Here is an 18,213-nt window from a genome sequence, read left to right as displayed (position 1 = left end):
GGCCGACTGGGACTAAAAGTAGGCAACTCAGTAGCTCTACTCTCAGTATGAGCCGAAAACACACTCTTGTGCGTCAACACAAACTCGTCTGCCAACACAGACGCTTCTGACAGGGAGGATACTTTCTGTTCATTTAGGTATACTACAATGCGTTCGGGTAAGCAATTTTTAAACTCTTCCAACAAAATTAACTCCCGGAGAGAGTTGAAATCAGTTACCTTACTAGCAGCATGCCATTTATCAAACAGATTTCCCTTGTCTCTAGCAAATTCCACATAAGTCTTACTAGGAGACTTTCTATGAGACCTAAATCTCTGTCGGTATGCCTCAGGCACAAGCTCATAAGCACGAAGAACGGTAGCTTTGACCACTTCATAGTTCAAACTATCTTCCAAAGGTAGCGCTGATAAAACCTCTTGGGCTTTTCCAGTTAATTTACACTGAAGTAATAAGCACCATACTTCTTCCGGCCATTTCAAGGCTACGGCTATACGTTCAAACACACAAAAATAGGAGTCAACCTCTGATTCTCTAAACAAAGGTACTAAGGCAATCTGCCTACTAATGTCAAACGTGTTGGAAGCTCCAGCTGGTGAGGACGACTCACTAACAGGCACAGTAGGAACAAAGGCTAGCCTCGCTGTCTCTGCCTCCAATTCCATTTGGCGCATTTTGAAATCCATCTGCCGCTGTTCTCTTTCTGCCTCTATTTTACAGATTTCCAACTGCCGCTGTTCTCTTTCTTTTTCAGCCTCTATTTTACAGATTTCTAACTGGAGATTTTCTCGCCTAATTTGGGCTCTCTTCCGCTTCCAGTTGAAACTGTATAGAACGGACATCCCTTCTGGCATCACCAGTTGACAGTGGGGAGAGCGGATCAAAACGGGGCAATGTGGCTGGAGCTTTAGCCTCGCCGGTCTCAGAAACCGACGGGCTTACAGGAGCAGCAACATCCCCTACAGGGGTAGTAGGTTCAGGCAGCGGTAACACAAGCACCTGCTCTTCTAACAATACATTTAACACTAGTTTCTTAACCTCCGCCTTAACTAAATTGTGCGAAATAGACAATGAATAATGGTCAGCCAAGGTCATTAAATCACTTTTACGACACTTATTAAACACCTCCCACGACGGATTATCCAAAAAGGATTGTACATCAAAAGTAGCCATTGTAAACTACTACACCAAACACAAGAGCCAACAAATAGCTAATGCTATGACGCTCAACACTGAACTAACCACAAACTAAACTAGTCACCCATACTCACAAATCACAGAAAGCTCAGTGCAGCAGGGGGGGGGGGGTTAATGGTATCCCGGATGAGCCCCCATTATGTTACGCACGCCTCTAGAAAGAGGGAACGCAACACCCTGCTACAACTCAACTCTCCTTGTTGTGAATAAGGTAGGAAAATGTAGGTGTGAACAAGTATGACGAATAGGCAGAGAATACCGTTAACAGGGAATTTATTCCTTCACGTGATAAGGTTTGGGAAAAAGGGGCTGGACGGAACCAAAGCAAAGAAAGTAAATATCAAAGCCCCCTCTCCTACCTTACCTGACTACCCACTACTTACCTATTTAGCACCACCTGGTGCACTAACCAAAATACAGGGGATGGTCCGCCCAGGTCTTTCCTAGTGTGCATAGACAGCAAACTACTACGGGTATATGTATGCCCGCGGGCCTCTTGCCTAAACACTCCCTAGGTGCCTTCCCCTTCCCCCCTGGGAACAAATGAAACAGAATTACACAAATGTAAGTCAATAATCAAAACACTGCATCCTATTGACACACACAACCAATCAGCTCCCTCAGCAACAACGGACACAGTACATACCAAAATTCTTGGAAACAACCAACATGCTATAACCCTCAGCCATTAGCCTTGTCTCTCAGCAATCATCTCCCTTCTGAGCAACAGAACTGGGGCTTATATAGCTTCAGAAGAAGTTAGTAATTGGAGACAGCTGCTTCCTGATGAGGGGGCGGGGTCAGCTCTCCAAACAATCAATGTTGATTGACCAATCAGCTGCTCGTAGAGAACTTCAGGAATCCATCTCCTGAAATACATACATGATAATACACAAACCACAACAGAAACTGGGGAACGTAACATAATCCTTGTAAAGGGGTTAAAGCAGACCAAACGTGGTCACATAATCTAGTAGGATTTACCCACCAAACACGTGGTTCTCTCCATGGCTTTCAAACATCTGGGCAATGCCAGGAGGCTGAGGAAGAGTGGTGAATCATGGGATTTGCTCATCTGGTGGCACACTTTATTGATTTTTTTTAGGCCTAGCTACATGGTCTGTAACCTGATTTGATCTGTGCATAAATGTGAGAAGTAAGCATATGCGACCAGGTTTTGAATGCACATGTACCCAGGAGACAGCTACCTTACCGTAGGTCCAGGGCCAGCTACTTCTTGACCTCTTGGTCAGCCAGTCCAAGCAGATTACTATTTGTTCAGATGGTGACAAAACATCAATAGGAAAAATACCAAAGGCATGCCCAAACTAGAGACTGAAAACAAACTAAAGGCTTCATGGCCACCAATGAAAATCATCATCATCACATATTTTCTAGCTGGGACACTGACTGCCAATCACCGAATTTGACTGTCAGCTATTGACTGAATACAATATTGGTTACTGACTACAATATCACCCACTCTTGTGATTGTTGCTAAATATTTCATAGGTATTTGTGTACTAGTATTGTACTGTTAGACATTTACTGCATCGCTGGAGCTAGAAACAAGTATTTCACGTATTTCAAGGTCTCCCGAGATGCACAGCGTTCTAAGTCACTGCATCTCAGTGCTAGAGGCATCACTACAGACCCTGGATCGATCCCAGGCTGTATCTCAACCGGCCGTGATCAGGAGTCCCATAGGGCAGCGCACAATTGGCCCAGCATCGTCCGGGTTAGGGGAGGGTTTGGATGGGGTCATTGTAAAATAAGAATTTATGACTTGTTAAATCAAATACATAATTTTTTTTTTCAGCACCTGCGTTAATATCTGCAAATCTGTTTATAAAACAAATAAGCTTTAATTTGATGATTAAATACAAACTGAAATAGAACAATAATTAAATAGAACAATAGGATCTCTATCAGGTTTAGGATACACGTATGTTAGGAACATTTTGTACTCAATTGGTGGTTGTTAGAACTATGTTTTAACTATGATGAAAGAAAGCAAGATATGCTATATATTATAAAACTATTTCATCAAATTCTTTGAGAACCATCACACATTTCATTATCTTGATGATTGAAACATGTTCAAAGTACATTCACCTGTTTTTGTGTCCTATTCTAAATTGATCAAGCCTCTGGTAAATGGCATATTTTCAACATAGTAAAGATAATTATTTCCTGAAGTTTGGTTTCAGGAACATGTGTTGGGCCTCTACGTACATTAAGTTAAGTCTTTACCCTTCCTCTCCTAAAAGTGTAACCTCTTCAAGACATAGCCGAACACATGTAAACTCTCAGGATCACACACACACACACACACACACACACACACACACACACACACACACACACACACACACACACAAAGACACACACAGAGACATTAAAAGCTATTGCAGCTGCTTTCATTGCATTCTGGAATTTTCAGGCCTGCCCTGTTGGCCAGAGTTCTTACTTCCTAGCTCTGTGTGTGTGTGTGTGTGTGTGTGTGTGTGTGTGTGTGTGTGTGTGTGTGTGTGTGTGTGTGTGTGTGTGTGTGTGTGTGTGTGTGTGTGTGTGTGTGTGTGTGTGTGTGTGTGTGTGTGGGAGGGGTTCAGGGGCCGGGGGGCTTGTTTTCGGGGACTGGAGAACGGTCACAGAGCACCGAAGGAGTGTTCTCCCAGCTTGAGAAATACAGGACAGGATTGGGTCATACAAGGGCTGAAACTCCCAACTCTCTGTGGTTCACTTGACTGTAGTTAGAAAGTGGAAGAGCAAGAGGCCTCTCCTCTATGTAGTTTCAGTGGGTTTTACTGAAAGGAGACAAGGAGTAGTAAGTAAGAGTTTGTCTGTCTGTGCTGGGACTGGGAGGAGATGGGCAGCAGTTGATGAGTTTTTCTCCCGAGCTGGGCAGAGGAGAGCAGAGCAACAGCAGAGCCGGTTAGGGCAGATATGTATCTCTCTGGAAGTGAGGAGTCCGACGTGGTAAGTCCTTTAAAGTCTTCGCAACACAGACACGTACTGTAAACATACTTAGCCTACATATTCTGAATCTGTACGATGCAGATTCAGCAATACTTATCTTGTTCTTTCTCACTCTCCTCTCTGAACAATGGAGGAGAGTTCTGGAATCTCGGAGAATGTTGTTTTTAGACCAAATTCCAAAGGGCGTAATGTTAAGCTTCCTATTTTCTTTCCTTAGAACTTTTCCTGGAAGTCAGTTTGTTGCTTGAGAGTGTTGCGACTCTGGCTCTTATGTAGCGTGCAACGGAGGTCATTTTGCGGGTAGTTGATCGTTTGGGCATCTTGTCTGAATTTGCATCTCAACGTTACTAGCCAAAGGTGGAAAGCTGCGTCAGTTATTAATGGCTGATGTGAAGTTAGGAAAATAAACACCTGGGACATGGGACATGCCTGGTCCTCCGGTTACAGAGACTGTTTAGTTAGTGAACGCCTTTCAAAAGGCCCCCTTTCTTTAACCGTGGCTGTTCAGAACTCCTTGTATTTTGTTTCTCTACCTCTGCTTTCTAGCGGTACAGTTTGTTCATCCAAGTCTGTGTCACTGTAAAGCTCTCCGTATCATATTAATTATAGTCTGACTGTATTTCTTTAATGGAGACTATTAAAGCAACATCTACAGTAATTTGATATAAAACATGAACGGACCATTTCAAGGTTTACTACATAGTTTTGATTCGATGAGACTTTACTGACATCCTTTTAGTGCATGCAAAACTTCTGTAGTGAATTTCTTACACTCTAGTTCATTAAGCTAACTCTTTGTTTGTAACCCCTTAACTTGAATGAACGTCAGTTAGTCAGCTACAATGCATTCGGAAAGTATTCAGACCCCTTTACTTTTTCCACATTTTGTTACATTACAGCCTTATTCTAAAACTGATTAAATAGTTTGTTTTCCTCATCAATCTACACACAATACCCCATAATGAAAAGCAAAAACATGTTTTTAGAAATGTTTGCAAAATGTATTCAAAATAAAAACGGAAATATCACATTTACATATCTATTCAGACCCTTTACTCAGTACTTTGTTGAAGCACCTTTGGCAGCGATTACAGCCCTGAGTCTTCTTCGGTATGACGCTACAAGCTTGGCACACCTGTATTTGGGGAGTTTCTCCCATTGTTCTCTGCAGATCCTCTCAAGCTCTGTCAGGTTGGATGTGGAACGTCGCTGCACAGCTATTTTCAGGTTTCTCCAGAGATGTTCGATGGGGTTCAAGTCTGGGCTCTGGCTGGGCCCCTCAAGGACATTCCGAGACTTGTCCCGAAGCCACTCATGCGTTGTCTTGGCTGTGTGCTTAGGATCGTTGTCCTGTTGGAAGGTGAACCTTTGCCCCAGTCTGAGGTCCTGAGGGCTCTGGAGCAGGTTTTCATCAGGGATCTCTCTTTACTTTGCTCCGTTCATCTTTCCTTCGATCCTGACTAGTCTCCCAGTCCCTACCGCTGAAAAACATGCTCAGTTTTTCCGGGCGGCCAACTCTAGGAAGAGTCTTGTTGGTTCCAAACTTCTTCCATTCAAGAATGATGAAAGGCACTGTGTTCTTGGGGACCTTCAATACAGCAGAAATGTATTAGTACGCTTCCCCAGATCTGTGCCTCGACACAATCCTGTGCGTGTGTGTGTGCCTGTTTGTGTGTTTTAGGAATGTCTCTACATGCGTGTGCGTTGTGTATATATTAAATGGTGTTTGATGTGTGCGAGTATACGGTGCTGAAAGCTGGCAGAACCCTCTGTGTGTTGATGACAGTCAGAAATAGACACTAAGTCAAATGTGATTTGTCACATGCGCCGAATACAACAAGAGTAGACCTTAACGTGAAAGGCTTTCTTAACCAATTTATTTGAAAAATGTACTTAATAAACTGAAGGATAAATAGTAACACATTAAAACAACAATAATGAGGCTATATACAGGGGGTACCAGTTCCGAGTCAATGTATAGGGGTACGGGTTAGTCGAGGTAGTTGAGGTAATATGTACATGTAGCTAGGGGTATAGCAACTATGCATAGATAATAAACAGAGAGTAGCAGCAACGTATGTGAAGAGTGTGAAGGAATGTGAATGTGTGTGTGTGTGTGTGTGTGTGTGGGGTCATGTCACATAAACACACTGCCATCATGCGTTATCCTCTAATAACCCATCTTACTACAAAGAGTATCCTCACATAAGACATGATGCATCCCAAATGTCTGCCTATTCCCTATTTTGTGCACTACATTTTATCAGAGCCCCATGGGCTCACTATATAGGGAATAGGGTGCCATTTGGGATGCTGTCATCAACTTCTGCACTCCTAATTAACTCTGTCCATGTGAAAGGTTGGCCTTAAAGGGCATTACTGACACTGGATCATCACTAAAAATCTATTACCTTTCTGTGCTACTTTGTTTTGTGTCTGTGCCTCTGTCTCTGTCTGTCCTTATGAGTCTGGGAGTGTGTGTCTGTGACAGATGCTGTTGTCTATCTTCCTGCTCACTAGTTTATTCTTTGGGGTGTAAGAGAGAGATGGAGACAGACAGGGGAGTACCTGAACAGCTGTCTCTTCCCAATCTGCTGCTGTTTGCTGTTCCACTCAAACTGGCCTGCAAATACCAATGACACACATATTTTAGAAATGTAGATGGGGGGACAGATGAGAGGGATATAGCAGAGAAAGTGAGTGGTGGAATGGGGATCGAACCGCTGCCTCCATGGGGAATATGTGTTTTGAGGATGTATCGCGTCAAATCAGCCTCTAAAGTCCATTGCCCGCATGATACCGCTGTCGAGCACGATGAAGCAAACACATTGTCGAGAGCGCAGAGGATGGGTCCACAAAGAAACTTAGTCGAGATAGAAGAGCATGTCCCGTGAGCAGAACATAAAAATGTCGGAATAAAAAAATATAGAACTGCAAGCCAAGAAACATGGTTCAAATGTGTAAAAAATACACGTGAAAGCATCAAATTGTCTACTTTTCACTCTCAATTTCTCAAATTGCACTCTCTCAAGTCTTAGCACCTTTGGGTTTTAAGTTCTCTTTTTTCTCGAATTGGATTTCAGGTTGGTGGGGGGCGGGCATAGAGGCAGGTGCGTGTCTAGAAACTTTAGATTGGTCATTTTCACTGCAGTGATGGACGAACTAACAAATGCTTGCCAGGGTAGGGTGTGGACTAGATAGCATACTGATTTTGTCAGATTAGACTTTTCGTAGCAGGTTAGGAGAATTTATGCAGCAGGTAAGGATAATTAATGTTGCAGGATAGGAGATTTAGGTTATTCTTAGGTAAAGGGTTAGGGTTAGAATGAGCTAAAATGAAAAAAAAATATTTTAGACGTTCATTTGACAAGCTGTATCCCATCTAGCCATGACCGTTGGCCAATCCAGTGTTGTATCTTGTGATTGGTTGTGTCTTCTTGGCTGCATGACATTAAACAGTTGTGCTTCTGAGCTGTCTGTTTAGCTTGCTAGCCAGCTTGAACAGTAAGCACCGAGCGACTTGGGAAACCCAGCTTGAACTTCATACATACGCATAAATTAATTAGCTATACTATACCTTGAGGTGAGTGGAATCTACTTGCTAAAGTAAGCTAGCTAGCTAATTGCTTGTTAGCAAGCAACGTTTGTCTGTAAGATGAAAAGCAGACAGTCGCCTCTAGTAGGCTGGACACATCACATTTTTAACAATGCTTTTTTTCGGATAAAAACGAGTTCATTGCATCCGCCGTAGAGCCCAGTTTCATAATATTACCATATGTCCCAGCTACTTGCTGTAGTTTTGAAGTAATCATGAAAAACGAGGCCTTATTTTAGGGCATTTTTCACCCTGCCAGCTCCTATTAGTTCTATTGAGCACCATGGCACCAACTCCCCTTCCGAACGTTCTATTCCCAGCTTATTGTTCTACATCACAATGCCTGCTTTGCTATTGTTGGCAATGAGACCTGCCCACGTTGTTTGTAGATAAAATGTAAACATCAACAAAAAATTACTCATGGAACTCCTGAGGTCGTCCCGTTGTTTCCTTTAGGGAAATACAGGTATGTCTGTCTATTTTGGCAAATATCTCGCAATGTGTATATTTAGATTTTGTTTTAAATTGGACACCATTTTAATCATGAGAATCTCCTCTTTCTAATTATGTAAGGCTGGGCAGTGAATTCCGTTGTCATCAAACGCTAGACCAGAAATGGTCAGAAGTTGCCATTTATTTCCTACTTCCTCGTTATGCAGACATAAGCACACTTGGCACCATCGAGGTGATGATGTTGACTTTCTACACAAGTTGTTCTTTTTCAGTTTCGTCCTAAGAACAGAATGTAGTGGTAAAATAAAAAGGGATACATTTTTTGGTGCCATTTAGGTTAAATGGAATTCTAAGCTTCACTCCAGTCAAAACAGTCTCTGTGAACGTTTGATTCCATTCATATGCTATAGGCTTGCGCTAGTGTTCCAGTTAGCCAACGTTCTTTTGCCATTTTTCAACCTTGTATGAATTCTGACTCGTTCTATTGTCTAGCCTACCTCTAGCTAAGTAACACCATAGTCCACCAGTAGCTAATTGTTTTTCTTCACCTTTTCATAAGGTGTCTGATATGTGTTTCTGTCAATGGTGGGTGTAGCTGGTGCATGGAAGTCAGGCGCAGGAGAGCAGAGATGAATGGACAAAGCACTTTACTAAGGCAATCATAATACAGAATGCAACTGCGTCACAACACAAATGCCCAAACAACAAGTGAGGCAGCACAAAGTACAAAACCCAAGTACAAAGTACCGGCTGCCACAAAGCACGGGTATAAAACAAAACCCGGCGCAAACCAGTCGGAAGCGTGCCAACCTTGACAATAAACAATACCCCACACAGACATGGAGGGAACTTAGGGCTAAATACACATGTTAATTAGTAGGAGATGTAAACCAGGTGTGCAGGAAGACAAGACAAAACAAATGAAAAATGAAAGGTGGATCGGCGATGGCTAGAAGACCGGTGACATTGACCGCCGAACGCCGCCCGAACAAGGAGAGGAATCGACTTTGGTGGAAGTCGTGACAGTACCCCTCCCCCTTGACTCCCGTCTCTAGCAGCGCACCGACACCGGCCTTGGGGACGACCCGGAGGGCGAGGTGCAGGGCGATCCGGACGGAGACGTTGGAACTCCCGCAGCATTGAAGGGTCCAACACGTCCTCCACCGGAACCCAGCATCTCTCCTCCGGACCGTACCCCTCCCAGTCAACGAGGTACTGAAGGCCCCTCGCGCGACACCTCAAATCCCGTATGGAGCGAACAGAGTATGCCGGAGCCCCCTCGATATCCAGAGGGGCGGGAAGAACCTCCCGCACCTCAGACTCCTGGAGCGGGCCAGCCACCACCGGCCTGAGGAGAGACGCATAGAACGAGGGGTTAATACAGTAATCGGAGGGAAGCTGTAACCTGTAACTCACCTCCTTCAGTCTCCTCAGGACTTTAAATGGCCCCACAAACCGCTGGCCCAGCTTCCGGCAGGGCAGGTGGAGGGGCAGGTGGAGGGTCGAGAGCCAGACCTGGTCCCCTCACTGCGGTGACGGTCAGCACTGGCTTTCTGGTGCAGCACTGTGCGCTGAAGGTGAACATGGGCAGTGTTCCCATGTCTCCTCCACGCGCCGGAACCAGTCGTCCACCGCAGGAGCCTCGGTCTGACTCTGATGCCAAGGAGCCAGAACCGGCTGATACCCCAGTGCGCACTGGAAGGGGGAGAGGTTAGTAGAGGAGTGGCGGAGCGAGCTCTGGGCCATCTCTGCCCAGGGCACGAACGCTCACTCCCCCGGCCGGTCCTGGCAATAAGACATCAGAAACCTACCCACATCCTGATTAACTCTCTCCACCTGCCTGTTACTCTCGGGGTGAAACCCCTCAGACGCACCCCGTGGTGCCGGAAGACGTGTGTAAACAAGGCCTCCGCAGTCTGTAGGGCCGTAGGGAGACCGGGCAGAAGGAGGAGACGGCTGGACTTAGATAAACGGTCCACAACGACCAGGATCGTGGTGTTACCCTGTGAGGGACGAAGATCGGTAAGGAAATCCACCGACAGATGCAACCAAGGCTGTTGTGGAATGGTAAGGGGTGTAGCTTACCTCTGGGCAGGTGCCTAGGAGTCTTACACTGAGCACACACCGAGCAGGAGGAAACATAAACCCTCACGTCCTTAGCCAAAGTGGGCCACCAGTACTTCCCACTCAGACAGCGCACCGTCCGACCGATGCCTGGATGACCAGAGGAGGGTGACGTGTGGGCCCAATAGATCAGCCGGTCACGGACAGCAGACGGAACGTACAGACTCCCAGCAGGACACTGGAGGGTAGTGGGCTCTGCACGTAGCACCTGCTCAATGTCCGCGTCCAGCTCCCACAGTACCGGCGCCACCAGGCAGGGAGTATGGGGGTGGGATCCATGGGCCGCTCCTCTGTGTCATACAGCCGGGACAGTGCGTCTGCCTTCACGTTCTGGGAACCTGGTCTGTAAGAAACGGTGAAAACAAAATGGGTGAAAAACATGGCCCACCTTGCCTGGCGAGGGTTCAGTCTCCTCACCGCCCGGATGTACTCCAGATTGCGGTGGTCAGTCCAGATGAGAAAAGGGTGTTTAGCCCCCTCAAGTCAATGTCTCCAAGCTTAAAGCCTTGACGACAGCCAGCTCCCGGTCCCCTACGTCATAGTTTCGTGGAGCTTCGGTGGCGGAGCTTTGGTGGCGTACCCGAGTGCTGAGAGAGCACGGCTCCTATCCCAGCCTCGGACGCGTCTACCTCCACTATGAACGCCAAAGAGGGATCTAGACGGGCCAGCACGGGAGCCGAGGTAAACAGAGCCCTCAGGTGACCAAAAGACCTGTCCGCCTCAGCCGACCACTGCAAACGTACTGGTCCCCCCTTCAGCAGTGAGGTAATGGGAGCCGCTACCTGACCAAAACCCCGGAAAAACCTCCGGTAGTAATTGGCAAACCCTAGAAACCGCTGCACCTCCTTTACCGTGGTGGGAGTCGGCCAATTACGCACGTCTGAAATGCGGTCACTCTCCATCTCCACCCCTGAGGTGGAAATGCGGTACCCTAGGAAGGAGACAGATTGTTGGAAGAACAGGCATTTCTCAGCCTTGACGTACAGGTCATGCTCCAACAGACGACCAAGCACCCTGCGCACCAGGGACACATGCTCGGCACGTGCAGCGGAGTATATCAGAATGTCATCAATATAAACCACTACACCCTGCCCGTGCAGGTCCCTGAAAATCTTGTCTACAAAGGCTTTGAAGACTGATGGAGCATTCATCAACCCGTATGGCATGACGAGGTACTCATAATGCCCTGAGGTAATACTGAAAGCCGTCTTCCACTCGTCTCCCTCCCGGATACGCACCAGGTTGTAAGCGATCCAGAGATCTAGTTTGGTGAAGAAGCGCGCCCCGTGCATTGACTCAATCGCTGTTGCTATGAGAGGTAGCGGGTAACTGTACCTCGATAGTCAATAGACAGGCGCAGACCTCCCTCCTTCTTCTTCACAAAAAAGAAACTTGAGGAGGCGGGTGAAGTGGAGGACAGAATGTACCCCTGACGCAGGGATTCGGAGACATATGTTTCCATAGCCGCCTTCTCCACCTGTGACAGGGGATACACATGACTCCTGGGAGGTGCGGCGTCTACCAGGAGATTTATCGCACAATCCCCCCGTCGATGGTGTGGTAATTGAGTCGCCTTCCTTTTGGAGAAGGCGAGAGCCAAATCGGCATATTCAGGGGGAATGCGCACGGTGGAGACCTGGTCTGGACTTTCCACCGTAGTAGCACCAACGGAAACCCCTAAACACCTCCCCGAGCACTCTTCGCGACGATGGCTAGAAGACCGGTGACGTCGACCGCTGAACGCCGCCCGAACAAGGAGAGGAACTGACTTCGGTGGAAGTCGTGACAGTTTGCTTGATATGAGGGAGTTAACCCCAGGTTATTAAATAATAGATGGAGTATGGACATAATGTGGCTGTGATCTAACAAGTTTATTCATCCTACTGTACACTAGCTACTGGACATAATTTTATATAGCTAAATATAATGACTCCATTGTTAGGAATAACATGTGAGTACACAACAGTGTCTCCGTTGCAATTATTTCCACCATGCCCAAAACAATATTTCTGCCAGGTGCGCTTTGAAGACGCAAGAACAGTCCACATGTACTTTTCCTCTGCAAGTAAAACTAATAATGACTAGAAAAACCAGACAACCCCATAGTAGAATAGTTTATCAATTTACCTAGTCGGCTTGTTGTTGTGCGTTCTAAGCAAGACAAATATTCCTATTAATGCGTATTCAAGTTGTGAGTGTCATACTAGGGAGGCAAACATGCATTCTAACAATCAGTCAATACACAACAATTGATCACAACAATTGCGGCTAACACAGCAGTTTTAATGGCATTTGTTTAAAAGAGGTGGATCCCAGCTTTCCATTCCTACTTTATTTCTCAACTCCTAAATATGTGTGAACTGCACCATTTTTAACCCACAGTTTTTAGCGGTGGCATGGTTAAGCACGTTACCACTCTGCAATTCGCCTTGAGTGCATAGGGGAGATTGGGGCTAAATGTAACACGGGTCAATTGTAGGGTAACTTCGGATAAAACGTCATCCTACCTCAAAATATTTTTTGGGGAATGACTTAAAGATGCACTATGCAGAAATCGCTCCTCCATTTCCTGGTTGCTAAAATTATAATAGTTCTCCTAATTTCAGTTTGTGACAAAACAAAAGTATAGTGTAGAGAATCATTGTACCATCTAAACTGTGAAATATATTTTCCATAACCAAAAATAATGTATTTTCAGCTGTTTGAAGCTGGTGTACAAAACCAGAAGTAAAAGACGCAAAAACTAAACAAAAGAACGGGAGGCATAGAAATAGTGCACATAGAACAGATCTACCGCTTCTTAGGGTGTTTTGACACTTGGTTCCTTTCAGCCAGTTTTTGTGAACTCAGTGTGGTTTGATTACATTTTTGTCAAGTGTGAACACTCAAAAGATCCCCCGAAGCAAGACGTGGTCTGAGTTCGGTTCGCTTGAAGTCCACAGCTCGCCTCCCTTTTTTAGCGCAATGTGAATACAAAGCTCTCCAGGTTCACTTGTCAAGAGAACTGCATTATTTCCCTTTTGAATCTTTGGGCCTACCATACATTTCTGCTCCCACTGTGCGCTCTTACAAGAAGTGAACACTGTGAAATTGTTCATTATTAGCTAGCTAGTTGTTATGGCTGCAAGACGGGTTGTTTGGTCGGATGAGGAAACCAGTGTCCTCCTTCAGATTTCATGTTTGCCTTCAGAGGGATGATAATATCAAGCAACAGCTCGTAACAACACACAAAAACTCAGAGATTTATGTTAAGTTTTCTGTGAGAATGAAAGCCCTAGGCTTTGACAGGACCCAACTCCAATGTCCAATTGTTTTTTTTTAAATGCGCCAACTATATATGAAAACTTGTGATATGCTTCGGTGCAGCGGAAAATCTGGTGATGTAAAAGATGAGTGCCCTTTCTACCAAAAACTTCACGACATCCTCAGAGCAAGTCCTTGCTCCGACCCAGCAATCATCATCGAGGGAGGAACCTGCGACATGGCTCAAACTGGTAAAGTAACTTTCAGGCCATGCTAACGTTACTTGCAGGGGCAAGGGGACTAGTAGTAGCTAGCTGGCCAGCTGGTGGGGATGAATGGAGTTCTGGGGGATAGCTGTGTGTGTGTGTGTGTGTGTGTGTGTGTGTGTGTGTGTGTGTGTGTGTGTGTGTGTGTGTGTGTGTGTGTGTGTGTGTGTGTGTGTGTGTGTGTGTGTGTGTGTGTGTGTGTGTGTGTGTGTCAGGAGAGAGGATCTACTAGCAGCTAACACCATCTAGTGTGTGTGTGACTGTGAATAGGATCCAATACTAGCTAGCAATCATGACAACCTGTACAAAATATTGTACATAGCTATCAATATCCAAAGCTGTGTGTGAATTAATTGTAATACTTAGCATTGAATTATCTCTCCTCAGAGCTCATGGAAAGCAGCAGTCTCAATGAAAGTTCAAGCACCTGTGAAGGGCCTACTGCAGACGAGAGTGGGGAGAAAAGCTCCAGTGGAAGCCCATCCCCAGACTCCAGTGACGAAGACGGCAGGAAAAAAGGGCAAGAAAACATTCTTCAACAATTCGTAGGGATGATCACAGCGGTCTTCGAAACAGAGGAAAAGATCATGATGAATTTTGGCGCAAAGAAGATGCCAGGCACCAGCAGGAAATGGAACTAGAGAGAGGTACCGAATGCAGATGGAAGCGGAAGGAAAGCGGCAACAAGCCCAGGATAAACATGTCCAAGCCATGATGAGGATGCTCACTCACGTGATGAGCAATGTTGTTTCTTCACGCAGTGCTCCTGCTCCCCCTTCATCATAATACCCAAATGACATGGCTCCTCCTCAAAGCTCTCTAACTGAAGACTTAACTTTCCACTGTCTTACCCCCATGCACCAGCCAACAGGTCATAGTCAGAAAACATATGCCATCAGTACAAGTTTTAAATGTTATGTTACTGCCATTACTTTTGAGTTCTTCATATTTCAATCTTCATGTTGAAGTTTGTCAACATAGCATTTCAATGTTTGTGTTATTCTATTGCTGACACAATTGTAATTTGTTTCACTGTGATCAACTAACTGGTTTGTGTTTTTTTTGTGATGTTGAAGTGATAGGTACTGTAGGTAGAAAGAGCAGTGGAACGGAATCCTGCTTGAGTGAAGTGGTAGTGCAGATTACCAGTTTTTAGTTGTAAGAAATCCTGATGTCTTGTTAATATTGAAGTGTTTGAATAAATAACTTTTCAACAAACTCTATGATGACTTGAATTGATTTTATTTGACATGGACTTATAAATCAGTTTCATGCTAATACATGGTGAGCATTGGACATAAAAGTTATTGTCATGTGCTGTCAGCATACACAATGTCTACAGTGCATCAACTCAAGTATTCAGTGCGTCAAAACAAGTATAAATGTGAACTAATCTAATTGGGCATAAACTGAAAATAAGTTCTTAGTGTAATTAGGGTTAATAAAATATGAACACCGTGGCATTATTAAGGCTCTTACCACCGCCACACCGGCGGTCACAAGTCATGACCGCAGTCAAATTCCACGTGACTAATTAGGTTTCTCCAAGCTCGAGTGCTGCTGATGGTCATTAGTAGCCTACCAAGCATACTAACTGCCTGGTACTCAGCACTCTAATCAATCTGACATCAATGCAAATGTAATGGAAAATCTAATCAAACATTTCATGAGAGCCCATGAGCTCATGTTGCGCAACATTTCTGTAGGCTATGCAATTGCGTGAGAAAACAGAGTTTGCCATATATTAAAAAATAATTTAATAAATATAAACAAGCTCTACTCAGGAGAGCCGCTTTTACTTGGCTAACCTTCCTATCTGGAGAGCATTGGACTGCCAGTGTTGCTAGCAGCATCACGTCTGTACAGTTTTTGGCTTTGGTTCATCAAAAACCCTCTTCAATCTTGTTTCTTCCTCAGTTGGTGCAGGCAAATTTTGTGTTTAGCTTGTTCCTGTCCCTGCTTTTAATTCGCAGGGGCTGCCATCTTTTTCTATGGGCAAATCTAAAGGATCTTCACCAAATTTGAAACTCACGCGCTGCGTACGTATGCCAGTTAGGCTTACACCCCTTGTAAAGCGGTATAATGTGCTTAATTTTAAGACGTTATTTGATTTGAATACCCAAAATGCACATCTCTTACCCAAAATGCACTTCTGTAAATGGTCTCAGTTCTCATGAATCATGGCAATGTGAATGCAAAGAGGACTGAGAACTCAACAGAGGTGAAATAAACCAGCAAGAGGTCTGAGTCCTCATTCAAAGTCAAGGACAGTGTGAATGCAAAGAGAACCGAGTTCTTTCACTTTTTTTTTTACCCTAGAGCTCACTTTAAAGAGGACTGATATCGGTTCTTTTAAAGAGGACTATATGTGAAAACACCCTCAGACTTGCTTTCAATGAGAATGTCATATCTTTAACATACATTTTATATGTGAATTTGGCCGGGTTGCCCAAAAAGTAACATATTGCAGCTTTAATAATGGGGAGCATAGAAATTGCGCACATAGTCGTGCTTTCAATACCAATGACAGATCTATAAACACACATTTCTATGTGAATTTGGTCGGGTCGCCCAAAAGTTACATATTGTTTATACAAGTGTTTTTGGGAGATAAAATGTATCAACACTGGACATGCTAACTAGTTAAAATATCCCATTGGGGATCTAGCTAATGATTAGCACAATGTTAAACGCAGGTAGGCAACTCCATGCTTCAGCCTAGTTATTTATAGCCACTATACTGCATCAGATGGGCTGCAGGTGATAATACTTATTGCTAATAGCATACCTATCGGCATATATTTTTCCCCATTAATTTTGTAATGAACAGATAGACTAAAAATAGACAGAGTTCAATTGGAGTTGAAAAGTTTTATTAACATCTTAGTGTTGCATTCAAGGTAACGATCCATTTTAAGATTGCAGATGGATTAAAAGAGGCAACTATGGATAATCATTTAACCAAATAAGTGATAACATACTATGCGGGACTGAGCCAAGCTGTACTAATCTACACCACTTGTCAGTCAGTATGGCTCAGTATCGAACAGCCTGCTGTCATTTCATGCCTGACCCTCGCCGTGGGGAGCTATCCTCCTATTAGTTTTCACTTCATCCCTTACCTAACCTACTTGTACACATTCAGTATAGAACCATCCTCTGTATAGAACCATATTTCTAACCAAAAAGACAGCAGGTGGTCAAAGTCAATAATATGTCATCCTCTCTGCGTGACAGATGTCCTCATAACAATGCCTCCATACAGCATCAAAGCAATTAGAGGAACTTAGTACCACCAATGATTAAGTTACGGGGGTGATTGGTAGAAGACATGGTTACCTGCAGCAAGTCCCCAGAGTGCTGTGCATAGAAGAGACCCGAGGTACTTTAAACAGTGGACTCCTGTATCTCCTATCTCTATCAACTAAGCAGAGAACAACTTCCCCACCAAATAGAAGATGGTTAGAGGTAATTCTCTTTCAATGTAACCGCCCAAAAACTGCTGAGTATTTTATTTAACCTTTATTTAACTAGGCAAGTCAGTTAAGACTTGGCTTACCCAGGCCAAACCTTAACCCGGACGACACTGGGCCAATTGTGTGCCACCCTATGGGACTCCCAATCGCAGCCAGTTGTGATACTGCCTGGAATCGAACCAGGGTCTGTAGTGATGCCTCTAGCACTGAGATGCAGTGCCTTAGACCGCTGTGCCACACGGGAGCCCCTAAAAGGTAATCAAAAGTAGTAAAATCTGTATTTCAAATAGACTGTATCTCAAAGTATGCCATTAGCGGTTTCCAATATTGGCTATTTAGTTCGTAGTTTGATCTCTCTTGGCTCCCCCTCACCACATCTCAATCAAGGGCATCTTCCCTAGTGAAAGCCTTCCCTGTCTGTTCTCACCCTGCCTCTCACTCCTCTGCCACTCCTTCCCAGTCATGCTGGTCTTCCAAGTCCTCCATCTCTACTAAACCCTCGTTAACTTAGCTAGCAAGCTACAGTTCTCTTGGTTAAACCATACTGGTAACTATTATGTGGTTAAACGTTAGTTCGCTAGGTGCTAGGTGCTAGCTCACGCTAACCTAGCTTGCTTAATCAATAGCCTACTCTATTAACTACCGTATTTGACCCTGTAAAACAACACATACAATAAAACATCTTCAATATTGAAATCCTATTACAACACACATGGCTGATATGGATATGTATTACATTACAGTGTTGTTACAGCACACATGGCTGATATGGATATGTATTACATTACAGTGTTGTTACAACACACATGGCTGCGGGGGAGCAGAATGGGCCTAAACAGCAGTAGTACAGAGTGCAATTCACACTGTCCAGACTGCTAGGACA

The 18,213-nt window shown here is 44.6% G+C and overlaps 1 protein-coding gene across 7 annotated transcripts in view; it reads left to right on the top strand.

Moving 5' to 3' along the window:
* LOC106578706 (voltage-dependent L-type calcium channel subunit beta-2) overlaps positions 1-18,213 on the top strand; it is a 161,394-nt gene that overhangs the window by 87,918 nt on the left and 55,263 nt on the right. The window contains exon 1 of one of the 7 annotated variants that reach the window (XM_014157834.2): positions 3,841-4,173. The exons of the other annotated variants lie outside the window; for them this stretch is intronic. Coding sequence (XP_014013309.1) covers positions 4,141-4,173 — 33 coding nt within the window. The 5' untranslated portion in view covers positions 3,841-4,140. Of the gene's footprint in view, positions 1-3,840; positions 4,174-18,213 lie in introns of those variants that run through there. 7 annotated transcript variants of the gene reach the window in all.

This window comes from Salmo salar, chromosome ssa19 (genome assembly GCF_905237065.1).
Source record: "Salmo salar chromosome ssa19, Ssal_v3.1, whole genome shotgun sequence".
Taxonomy (NCBI): Eukaryota; Metazoa; Chordata; class Actinopteri; order Salmoniformes; family Salmonidae; genus Salmo; species Salmo salar.
This window is presented reverse-complemented; position numbering and strand designations above follow the sequence as displayed.